General features: G+C 55.9%; 3 protein-coding genes across 3 annotated transcripts in view; all 3 read right to left on the bottom strand.

The window, feature by feature from the left end:
• Sec24AB (Protein transport protein Sec24AB) overlaps positions 1-615 on the bottom strand; it is a 17,124-nt gene extending 16,509 nt beyond the window's left edge. Inside the window, 1 exon segment of the mRNA XM_037212250.1 lies at positions 479-615. Within this exon segment, the coding sequence (XP_037068145.1) occupies positions 479-592 (114 nt within the window). The 5' untranslated portion in view covers positions 593-615.
• LOC119093595 (MAGE-like protein 2) overlaps positions 1-10,656 on the bottom strand; it is a 133,074-nt gene that overhangs the window by 81,105 nt on the left and 41,313 nt on the right. The gene's annotated exons all lie outside the window — the stretch shown is intronic.
• LOC119089522 (basic proline-rich protein) lies at positions 809-5,491 on the bottom strand. The gene is made up of 3 exons (XM_037212260.1): positions 5,437-5,491; positions 4,735-4,866; positions 809-1,756 (listed from the first exon to the last, which is right to left on the bottom strand). The coding sequence occupies exons 1-3, from the start codon at positions 5,483-5,485 to the stop codon at positions 975-977; spliced, it is 963 nt and encodes a 320-aa protein (XP_037068155.1). The 5' UTR covers positions 5,486-5,491; the 3' UTR covers positions 809-974.

The raw sequence follows: 10,656 nt of genomic DNA on the forward strand, positions 1-10,656 counted from the left end.
CAAGTGTAAGCACTTAAAGAAGGATTTCAACGACGCTTCCGGCCGGCCTAGTGTAATTCTGGAGCCAAAATTATATACATATGTTTGTTCCGCTATGCCAAGTGTACTTGTATTTGGGTGAGGATTTTGAATGCATGCGTTTCCTGCAATGACGCCCACCGAGCTCGAGAGAGCCATGGACTTGGATGCGGTTCGAAATATACAACGCAATACGGTAGCAATAAAAAAGAGTAAGTACCATACAAAAGCCGACGCCAGCAAAGGCAGCATCACACAGTAGATGGGGGCACACCTAGCATCACACAGCCGATGAAACATAGCCAGCACCGCAACCACAGCGGACCGCTACGTTTGATGGCTGCCTGGCCGACGTGCGTCGCACCGAGTCGTATGCTGCAGGACCTCTGCGGAGTCGGCGCCGGAGCCGAGGTAAGCACAACACGCCATGACCGCCACCGCGGCAGGTGGCGTTGCTGACCTGCATCAGGTCGACGGACTCGGTGCCCCAGATGCGGTTGAAGCCCGCCGTCAGCACGTTCTGCGCCGCCGGCCGCTGCGCCTGCGGCTGCGGCTGCAGCGACATCTGCGCCATGCTGCCGGCCAGGCCGCCGCCGTTCTGTTGCTGCTGGTGTGGCAGCGGCGGCGGCGGCGGCGGCGGCGCGCCGTACTGCGGCTGCGGCACACCAGAGCACAGTCATGGCCACGTACATGCGCGGCCGCCGTTCGGTGGCGGTCGGAGTGGCCGCGGCCTGCACGGACGACCCAAGCTCAAGGCATCCACTCACTATGCCACCCGAGTGGCCCGATTGTCAAGTGACACAAATGCATGATGTTTGGTCCTATCCGCCCTCAGAAAAGGGGAAGTTTGACACGTGCTCCGAGACAAATTGGCAAGATATCCAAATCACATTGCACTCAATGTAAACCGGCCAATTCCAAGACTCGAGTCCTACAAAAGAAACGCATGACCGACATCACGGAGGTAAACTGACCTGCTGCGGGTATCTTCTCTGTGCTGACAATGTGGCAGCTCCCGTTGCAGCTAGACCTCCGTTCATTGACCCGTTATACATCGGTGGAGGCGCTGATTGGCTGGCATTGCCCATGGGCGGAGCCATCATCGGTGGCGCCGATCCTGACTGGCTCACACCGCCCATGGGCGGAGCCATCATCGGTGGCGCCGATCCCGACTGGCTGACACCGCCCATGGGCGGAGCCATCATCGGTGGCGCCGATCCTGATTGGCTGACCCCGCCCATGGGCGGAGCCATAATCGGTGCTGCCGATCCTGATTGGCTGGCATTACCCATGGGCGGAGCCATCATTGCAGGCGTTGATCCGGTCTGGCTCACGCTACCCATGACTGGGGCCATCATTGGAGACGCTGATCCAGCTTGGCTCATTCCGCCCATAGGTAGTCCCATCATCGGAGGTGCAGATCCTGGCTGCCTCATACCGCCCATGGGAGGAGCCATCATCGGGGGACCCATTCCCGACTGGCCGACACCACCAAAAGGGGGTCCTGGCCTGGGCGGCGCAAAGCCTGGCTGAATTCCACCAGTCATCGGAGGGGCCGTCATCTGAGGGCCGGCTCCGGATTGGCCGCCAGCAACGGGGGGAGGAGCCATTCTGGGCGGCGCGGCCGCCGGTTGGCCAATAGGCGGCGCGGCGGGGCGGGACGGCGGCGGCTGCGGCGAGACCGAGCCGGGCACCGCCGGCCGGCCGGCAGCCAGGCTGGCGTACGAGCTGGTCGGTGCTGAAAGCAGAGGAAGGAGGGAATGTGACCAGTGAGTAGCGGTGACGTCAGCTCGACGCCAGTGGCTATGGGAGTGCCGAGACCACGCGCTGGCAGCCTCTGTGTGCTATACATCAGGTCGTAGTCCAACAAAGCTGCATAGGAGTCCAGCTACATCAGGGCGGAGTTCAACAAAGCTTCATCGGAGTCCAGCTACATCAGGGCGGAGTACCACAAAGCTTCATCGGAGTCCAGCTACATCAGGTCGGAGTCCAACAAAGCTTCATCGGAGTCCGGCAACGTCAGGTCGGAGTCCGGCAAAGCTACATCGGAGCCCGGCAACATCAGGTCGGATTCCGACAGAGCTTCATTGGATTCCAGCTACATCAAGTCGGAGCCCGGCAACATCAGGTCGGAGTCCGGCACAGACCCAACTCAACCGGGTGCTGTACGCATCACAAAGCGCACGCGGCAAACACCACCCCAACTGGGCACAGGATACATGCGAGACAAGTATGTCGAACCGGACGAGCCGGCGGCGGTGTGGCCGGCTCGGACCGGCGGACAGGCCCGGCCGCGACCGACCGCGCCAGCTGGCGGCGCACGTGTGTGCCGCGCCGCCGGGGTGTAAGTGGGCCGCTCGCGCCGCGGCCGGCCGGGCTGGCCTCCCAGCGAGGGCGGAGCCGACCGAGCCGCGGCACGGGCAGCCGTCCACCGCAGCGGCGCTCGGGCGGCGACGGGCGGAGACTAACATTGACTGAGAGACTGAGTCTGAGAGACTGAGAGACTGAGCGCGAGGACAGACCACCCGACTGTGCTGTGACCCGAGCGCGACAACGGAACCGCAACTACGGAGGTGCTGGAATGCGAGACCCCGGGCGACGACAAGACAGCGACGAAGGAGTCGAGTCACATCTAGACTGTGCTGACGACACGACACAGGCGAGTGGACCAAGGCCAAACTGAGCCACCACGAGCGGAACACCATGCGTGAGGATGCTTCACATCGGTGTGCGTACGCGTACGCGTACGCGTGCGCGTGCGCGTGCGAGCGGTCGCTCCTCGTGGCCACGTACAAAGTCCGACCGGCTGTCCCTCCATGAAGTCGAGCCGAGGGGTAGCGATGGGCGTGGGCCCCCGGGACGAGCGGGCCGAGGACGCGCCTGCGCCGACAGACACGAACATCAACGGCTGGCTCGGTACACAGCCGCCGACACACCTGCTACTCACTGCTCACAGGAGACGCGTGAGCACCTGCCACTGCCCAGAGAAGACGCGTGAGCACCTGTCGCTGCTCAGAGAAGGCGCGTGAGCACCCGTCTCTGCTCACGAGAGAGGCATGAACACCTATTGCTACTCAGTGGAGGCGCGTGAGCACCTGTCGCTGCTCACGAGAGAGGCGTGAACACCTGTCGCTGCTCAGAGGAGACGCGTGAACACTTGTCGCTGCTTTCAGGAGCGGCGTGCACACCTGCTGTTGCTCACGGCAGACGCGTAAGCACCTGTCGCTGCTCACGGGAGACGCGTGAGCACCTGTCGCTGCTCATGGCACACAGCCAAAACGGTTGGCGGCAGTCCAGCACCGCCGCTCATTCCAAATTCGGTTCTGTCACACGAGGTCATGCGCGCAAGTTTCCTTATCCCGGTCGGCCGGTGCCGGTCGAAACGGGCGAGCGTGTGAACACGTGCACCATCCAGTACCCGCCTGCCGGCGTAGGTGCCATGTCAAGAGACCGTGCGTGCCACGTGTGCTACGCACACACACACACACACACACACGCTAAGGTACGCATGGACGGGACCGTCGGTCGTGTGTGCGGACCACGTGCAACGGTCGTCTGCCGGTGCGGACCACGTATGGACCGGGCACGGCGACTGCGTGTGCCGGTGCGGACTACGTGCGGCGGTCGTGTGCCAGTACCGACCACGCACGGGCCGGGCCGGGCGACTGTGTGCCAGTGCCGAACACGTGCGGACCAAGCCGCGCGGCTGTGTGTGCCGGTGCCGAACACGTGCGAGCCAAGCCAGGTGGCCGTGCGCCAGTGCCGAACACGTGCGAGCCGGGCCGGGCGGCCGTGTGCCAGTGCCGAACACGTGCGGGCCGGGCCGGGCCGCCGTGTGCCAGTGCCGAACACGTGCGGGCCGAGCCGGGCGGCAGTGTGCCAGTGCGGATTACGTGCGACTGTGTGCCCGTGCGGACAACATAAGGGCCGGGAGAGGCTGTGTACCGGAGTCGTCGGGAGTGACGGCGGGTGGCCGCACCGGACCGGCCGCCGCCGCCGCCAGCTGCAGCCGTAGTCCCTGCGGCACGCGCGTCCCCAGTCAGCGGGGGCAGCCGCCGCCGGCGCGCGGAGCCGCGGCAGGCGGGCGGAGCCAGCCGCGGCCGCCGGCGCGCGCCCGTCTGCAGTGCGCTCCAGCACACGACCGGCGCCGCCCAGGCACGACCGGCGGCGTGACGGCTCAATCTCTCGGGAAGATCGGGCGCGCCGGCCTTCCTGGCTCCAGGTCATGCTTCCGACCGTTCTCGCGTCGCGAGTGAGCCCATTTGCAGGCCCCCTAGTGATGCAAGTGATGCCTCGACGAATACGATTTCACGGCGGGACTCTTCGACGAATTCATTGGTCAGATTGCGCCCGTTGGTCAATCACATTTGGACAAAAGATTTGCTGGGATATGCAATAACCTCCGCTGCAGAAAGATGACATAACCTTTCTAACAATGCTGCCATTACAAAACAATAAGTGCGTCCATTCACCAATAAAGGCTCTGCAACATGAAAACATCCACAGTTTGTAAAAGGCTGCCCGAACACGACAGCCACGCACCGTGCCGACCACCGCTGTGTTGAGCCTGCTATCCATGGACTCCACGATCCGTCCACCATCACCCTACCACGCGGGTGCACACGTCCTTACTCAAGCACGCGCCTCTGGGAGCACCCCAACACACCAATCCGCACCCATAGCCCGGCGGAAACGAGCAGAGCATATAGAACTTACCAGCTGGCGAGCGCATCGGCGTGTTGACGCCAGCGATGCCCGGCGGCGCTCCCGGCATCGAAGGTATGCCTGGTCCCCCAGAGATGGCAGCACCGGCACCAGCCGTGGCAGGGGGACGCGGCGCAGTGCCCGCTGTGAGCAACACAAGCCGGCGGCTCGTAAGATGTTCATCACCAACAGGGCTATTCGCTTACATAGCTTAGAAGTGGATCATCATCATCAGCTTAATCATCGTTATAGTGCTGCGTAGCACAAACATGTCCTTTGTCCCAGGAAGCGAATGCGAGATCACCCGCCCAGTGACAGCGATGATGAGAAACTCCAGGCTGCCGTGGCCTCTTGGTTTTCGGATGACGCACACAAGGTGTCAAATGTCATCGGTACACCTGAAGGTATTGCAAGAGTTCATAACAGTGGCCTTCAAGTCTAGCAGTACGTCCGAGCTAAATCAAATGGAACACGCGTGGTACACCGGTACACGTTAAGCATGGTATGCGGGGACACATTAAGTACTCCGGTGCACCTGACATATTCTGGTTCCAGCGACCAAGCTCAGAGTACCACAAATAAAAAGGTATCCCCAAATTCACCACTGCACCACAAGTCACGCCGACACCGCAGGCGGTGGGCCAGCCCAGCCCCTGTGCGCCGGGTGCGGCTCTGGCCTCGAGCGAGCGGCGGCGGCGGCGGGCTGACACTCACCGCCGCTGGGTCGAGGCTGCACGACGCCCGCCCAGCTGGAGGGTGGCATGCCGGCCACCGGGCGGAACTGGGGGCCCGGCCGCCGGCGGCAGCGGCGGCCGCGCACCCAGCGGCGCCGGCGCCGGCCCAGACGGCATACGGAGCGGCGCGCCGGGGGTGGACGCTGCCGGCGGCGGCGGCGGCCGGACAGCGCCGGGCGTGGCCGGCGGCCCGGCCGACCGCGGTGTCGGGGGCGCCCAGCCGCCCGGCAGAGGCGGCGGCGGGCCGCGCGGCGCGCCGGCTGTAACACCGCAGATGAACGGCGGAGGTGAGTGGCGGCCAGCGCCGGCTGACGCTCCACGGCCAGGATACGAGTCGCGCGCGCGCGCGCGCGCGCCGCCAATGTCTCACTCAGGCGAGGAAACCGTCACGAGGACTACAGGGAACCGGGGGGACGCAGGGAGCAAAGACAGCATCACGCTCGCAATCTTTTTGCCTGACATCGGTAACATTAGTGACACAGGTATTTCTTATTATTTCTCTACGTTACATGGCCATTCATGCTCAGTCATCTATACCAAGAGTGGTTATCAAACGCGGTCAATTATGTAGACAAGGATCCCCGTCGCCCCCATGGCCTGCACTTTGGGACAATACACGTAACGTAACCCCAGTCTGCACACCGAATGGGGCAATATATTAGACCGCATGCCAGTCTCGAACGATATGGTGTGGCGGCCACGTTCCTTTGCCCTGCTTGCTCGGGACACGGTCGACCTTGGTCAGGGGGCGCGACCACGCGGACTGCGCGACCAAAACAACTGGGGGCACACCCACGCACGGCGAAACGACGCGACGCAGATAAGACGCGATAGCTCCGTCACAGCCGCACAGGTCCGCCTCGCCTGCACGAGAGCCGCCGGCCGGCCGGCGCGCCGGTCTCACCGTGACGCGGGCGGGTGACGGGGCGCGGGAGGGCGCGCCCGGCAGCGGCGCGGGCGGCGGCGGCGGCGGCGGGGCCTGGCGGACGGACGGGTGCCGGCTGCATCTCTCACCACTGGCGGACAGGAGGGACGGTCACGGCACAGCTCCAGCGTTCACACACGGGCTCACACTGGGCCATGGTGCCGCCAGCCGTCCCCACACGGGTTCACACCGGGCCATGGTGCCGCCACCCGTCCACACACAGGCTCACACTGGGCCATGGTGCCGCCAGCCGTCCACATACGGGCTCACACTGGGCCATGATGCCGTCAGCCGTCCACACACGGGCCCACACCAGGCCATGGTACCGCCAGCCGTCCACAAACGGGCACACACTGGGCCATGGTGCCGCCACCCGTCCACACACAGGCTCACACTGGGCTATGGTTCCGCCAGCCGTCCACACACGGGCTCACATCGGGCCATGGTGCCGCCAGCCGTCCACACAGGCTGGTGCACTGCCTACACATCAGCCACACCTGAGGCAGGTGTCAAGCTTTCAGGGGGTATGCAGTCAATGTCAAGTATGCAAGATGTATAGGACCTGCCATGAAAAGCATGCAGATGATTATCAAGCTATATCAAGAACTTAAATGTCATAAATTAAGATACACTTAGTTTAGTCTGAAAAGTTTGAGATAGTGACAGCAGTGGTCTGAAGGGCCAGTTCTCATTTGTGAAATGATTTCCTTGTTTCCTCTTCTACAAATGCATTCATACTGAATGCTCTACAGCCCCAGCATTCTTTTTTTGGTACACCTTAGGAGAGACTTGTTGCTGGTTTTCTGAACCCAGTAACCTTGGGTAAGGTTAGTTTCTGGTTGCTGGTCCCACTGGAAGCCAACACACCATCTTCACCAGCCAGCAGAGAGGACACAGCTGCCTGCTGCCTCAACTCAACCTGTTGAGCCTGCTGTTGATGCTAAGAGGTCATTTGTTTGAACCACCCTCTGGTAATTACATAACTTTAGTCTAGCCACAACCCACCATGAGGTCTGGTTGGCCTCCTCTATAATAAATTATTTATTAGGTATTATATTATTCTACATTATATTATTCTATATTATATTATCATGATATAGTCTACACTTATTATGTATTAATTATATCACATATTCAGTTAAGCCATCTCTTGACTGCCAGATCCATCAGCACCACCACCTGGGAGGAGAGTTGAGCTTTTCTTGTAGGAAAGAAAGTGAAGAAAATGGATGAGCAAAGAAGCTGAGCTGAACTGATGGGTCTACAAGTCTGCATGCAGTAGACAGTGAAGGGTAAAATGGGCTTTCCTCTGAGAAGTGCCACATTGCCAGGGCCAGGAGAACTGAAGCCTAACACTATAAATTGGTCTGCTGCTGCTTTTATGGAATGAAACTGTGCTGCTATGATATCTGCCAGGTGTAAAAACTATAATTTCTCTAAACTGTTTCGGACACATCTGAAAACTCACCACCACACAAAGCTGGTCGATTCACAGCTGATTTATGGACCAATGTGTTTTAAAAGGCAAATAAACTGACTTTCATGAAACCAATCATGCAGCTTTGTTGGGGAGGAGGCCAATAACTAAATGCTCAAAATCATGCCTCTTAACTAATACTGCACAAAATGCAGGATCTCTGATGCTTTACAGATTACGTGAGAACTAAATCACAGTAGGCTGCGCATAAGCCTAGTGGTGGCCGCTAAAGGAGTATTTGAAAAACAAAAGGCTTTTCATGCCATAGCTTTCAAAAAACATGCTGTGGTTGTCATAATTGATTATTTTGAAAACATGATGGACAGTTTTATATTTTGGCTGATTTGACAGCATTAATATATGTCACAGCCAGGCCATCTTGCAAGGCATAGGAGACAAACACTGAAACATGGCTTAACATCATTCCCATAATGGTGCCTACACCTTAGAGGCAATAACCACTTAATGGTGGATCACACCATTCTGGGTCACAAACTGGGCAGTTGCTACAAGTGTGGCCAAGTCCAAAATTTTGTCACCAACCTGCTTGATAATATCTTGGCAAATAAGTCACTGCTAAACTACCTTTACTCTACTTAAAGTATCTTTATTGTATCATCTTATCATATTTTATCAATATTTGCATGTTGTAAACAAAACCAACACTCAAGCTTTGCTACATAATTTGATAAACACACTAAAACCCAATAAACATGAATGCATCAAATGCACTATATGATAAATATTGCATATACTGATATATGACAAACATTATATGCACTAAAATTCAATTTGGGCAGGCATATGACAGGGTTAAAATGAAAATGATTGCCAACAAACCCTGATGCATCTATGAAATAGACCTACCATCAGTGGAAGAGCCACCAGTATGTCATTAAGGCATTAACCCATCTTTATTGTAGACAGTCAAACCCTAGAGCTTCTAAATATTGCATTGAAATTTATCCACAGCAAATCTTTCAAAGAAAGACCATCAACTTTCATGTTACGCCTTGCAAAATCAATCGTCTTTGCTTCCTTGATATCCACCAAAAATGTCAACCACTGCCAATGCTAAACAGCTGATGTCAAAGACAATAAGTAAAATCATGACACTGAGGCATGCCTCAGAGCTAGGAGCCTAGACCAGCTATGCATATCTTATCAGCATCCAATTCTCCCACAATTCACAACCAATCCACCAGCTCTAGCTAATTAACTCCACAGTAAAAGCATGCCTTTTTCACTGTGGGCTCTTCTTCCAAGGAGCCAGTGTTTTTGAGGTTGTAAAGAGAGATTTTGGATCTGCACAAATCCTGCAGAGCTACTTGACTCTCTTCAGTGTTATGGGAAACACACAGTAAAATGGCAAAGTTTGTGCTAAAACAAACTCATCTTCCACAGCAGAGCAATATAAAAGGATAAGCACAAATAATCAATGTGATAAGACAAGAACACACAAACAAAAGGCACTCAGCTCCAGCACTGTATTTAATTCCTGCTTACACACCCATGCCCCAGGCCATAATGCTGCTCCTCACCTACTTTTGACAGCTGGCACTAACAATACTCAACAGACAGCTTAAGGACTAAAGGGGTTGAGGGAGAAAAAGGCCTTAAATTTACAGTTATCATGGCTCTTGCCACTCAAACTTATCATTATATCCTTACTGTGTGGCTGTCAAAAAGTGGGAGGCAATTAATTGAAATCATGGCAGCACTAATACAAGTAACATTGCACACCATAAATACTGCAGATAGAATGGCTGGAGAAATAACCTGATGCAATTTAATGACCACCTACATTACGCCAATACTCGGCAATAACTCATGATGAGTCGACAGTCAGCGAACGGACACGTCGCCGCAAGTACCGTGACTATGAGTACGGCTTACCAAATTTGTAATTATTTAGCTTATGACCAAAAAGTTGGCAGAAACTTCCTCCTCGTACGACTTGTCTCAGGCAGATATTTCGGCAATACCTACAAGCTAACTATAGCTCAACCGCGCAACACGTATTTTATAGAGAACTGCCACATACCGCCGTAATACGAAGCGGTGCGCTATAGTTGTCAACGACGTTTTTGTTGATCCAATGTCGCGCATGCGCAGACGTTGTTACGTGTCAACTGCAGCGATAGTTTATTTACTGCTACACACCTCTGCAAAGCCTGTACTACCAAATTTATGGTGCTTAGGTTGGTTTACTAAGTACCAAATGGGAAAATCTACGTGCTTCCAAACTTTGATAGGTGCATTGAGAACGGAAAGACGAGAATGGTTGTTTACAACCTGGAAAGAATATAACGACGCTATCGTCATAAAAACGCCAGAGCTGCCTTCAAGTTAAAAGCATTGGAGTTACCATGTTTCTTATAATGATCAATTGTCTTCTCAAAAATATTCACGGGGCATCTTTCGGCATGAAACATTTATTATACGCCAACGAGCTGGAGATGCGATATAGGCACCCTAGCGCCGATCGTTTGAAGCTCATCCTGCAACGTGCACTCAACCACGTCAAAACGTGGTACGACCAGTGGTGTCTGAAGATATCACGTACCAAATCAGCTACGGTGAAATCCTCACATCAACGGCGCCATTCAAATCCTGTAAAGGCCCTTTAAATTTCAATGGCGAAGCAATCCCTGCAGCACTGGAATTAAAATATCTCATCGTTCCTTTAGACCGCCGCCTTACATGCAATGCACACTTCAACGACATTCGTCAGCGATGCATCCGTCTGTTAAGCGAATTAAATGCATCACTAGGCGTGAGTGGGGTGCAGATCGACG

This window comes from Pollicipes pollicipes, unplaced genomic scaffold (genome assembly GCF_011947565.3).
Source record: "Pollicipes pollicipes isolate AB1234 unplaced genomic scaffold, Ppol_2.1 Scaffold_1600;HRSCAF=1878_pilon_pilon_pilon, whole genome shotgun sequence".
NCBI lineage: Eukaryota > Metazoa > Arthropoda > Thecostraca > Pollicipedomorpha > Pollicipedidae > Pollicipes > Pollicipes pollicipes.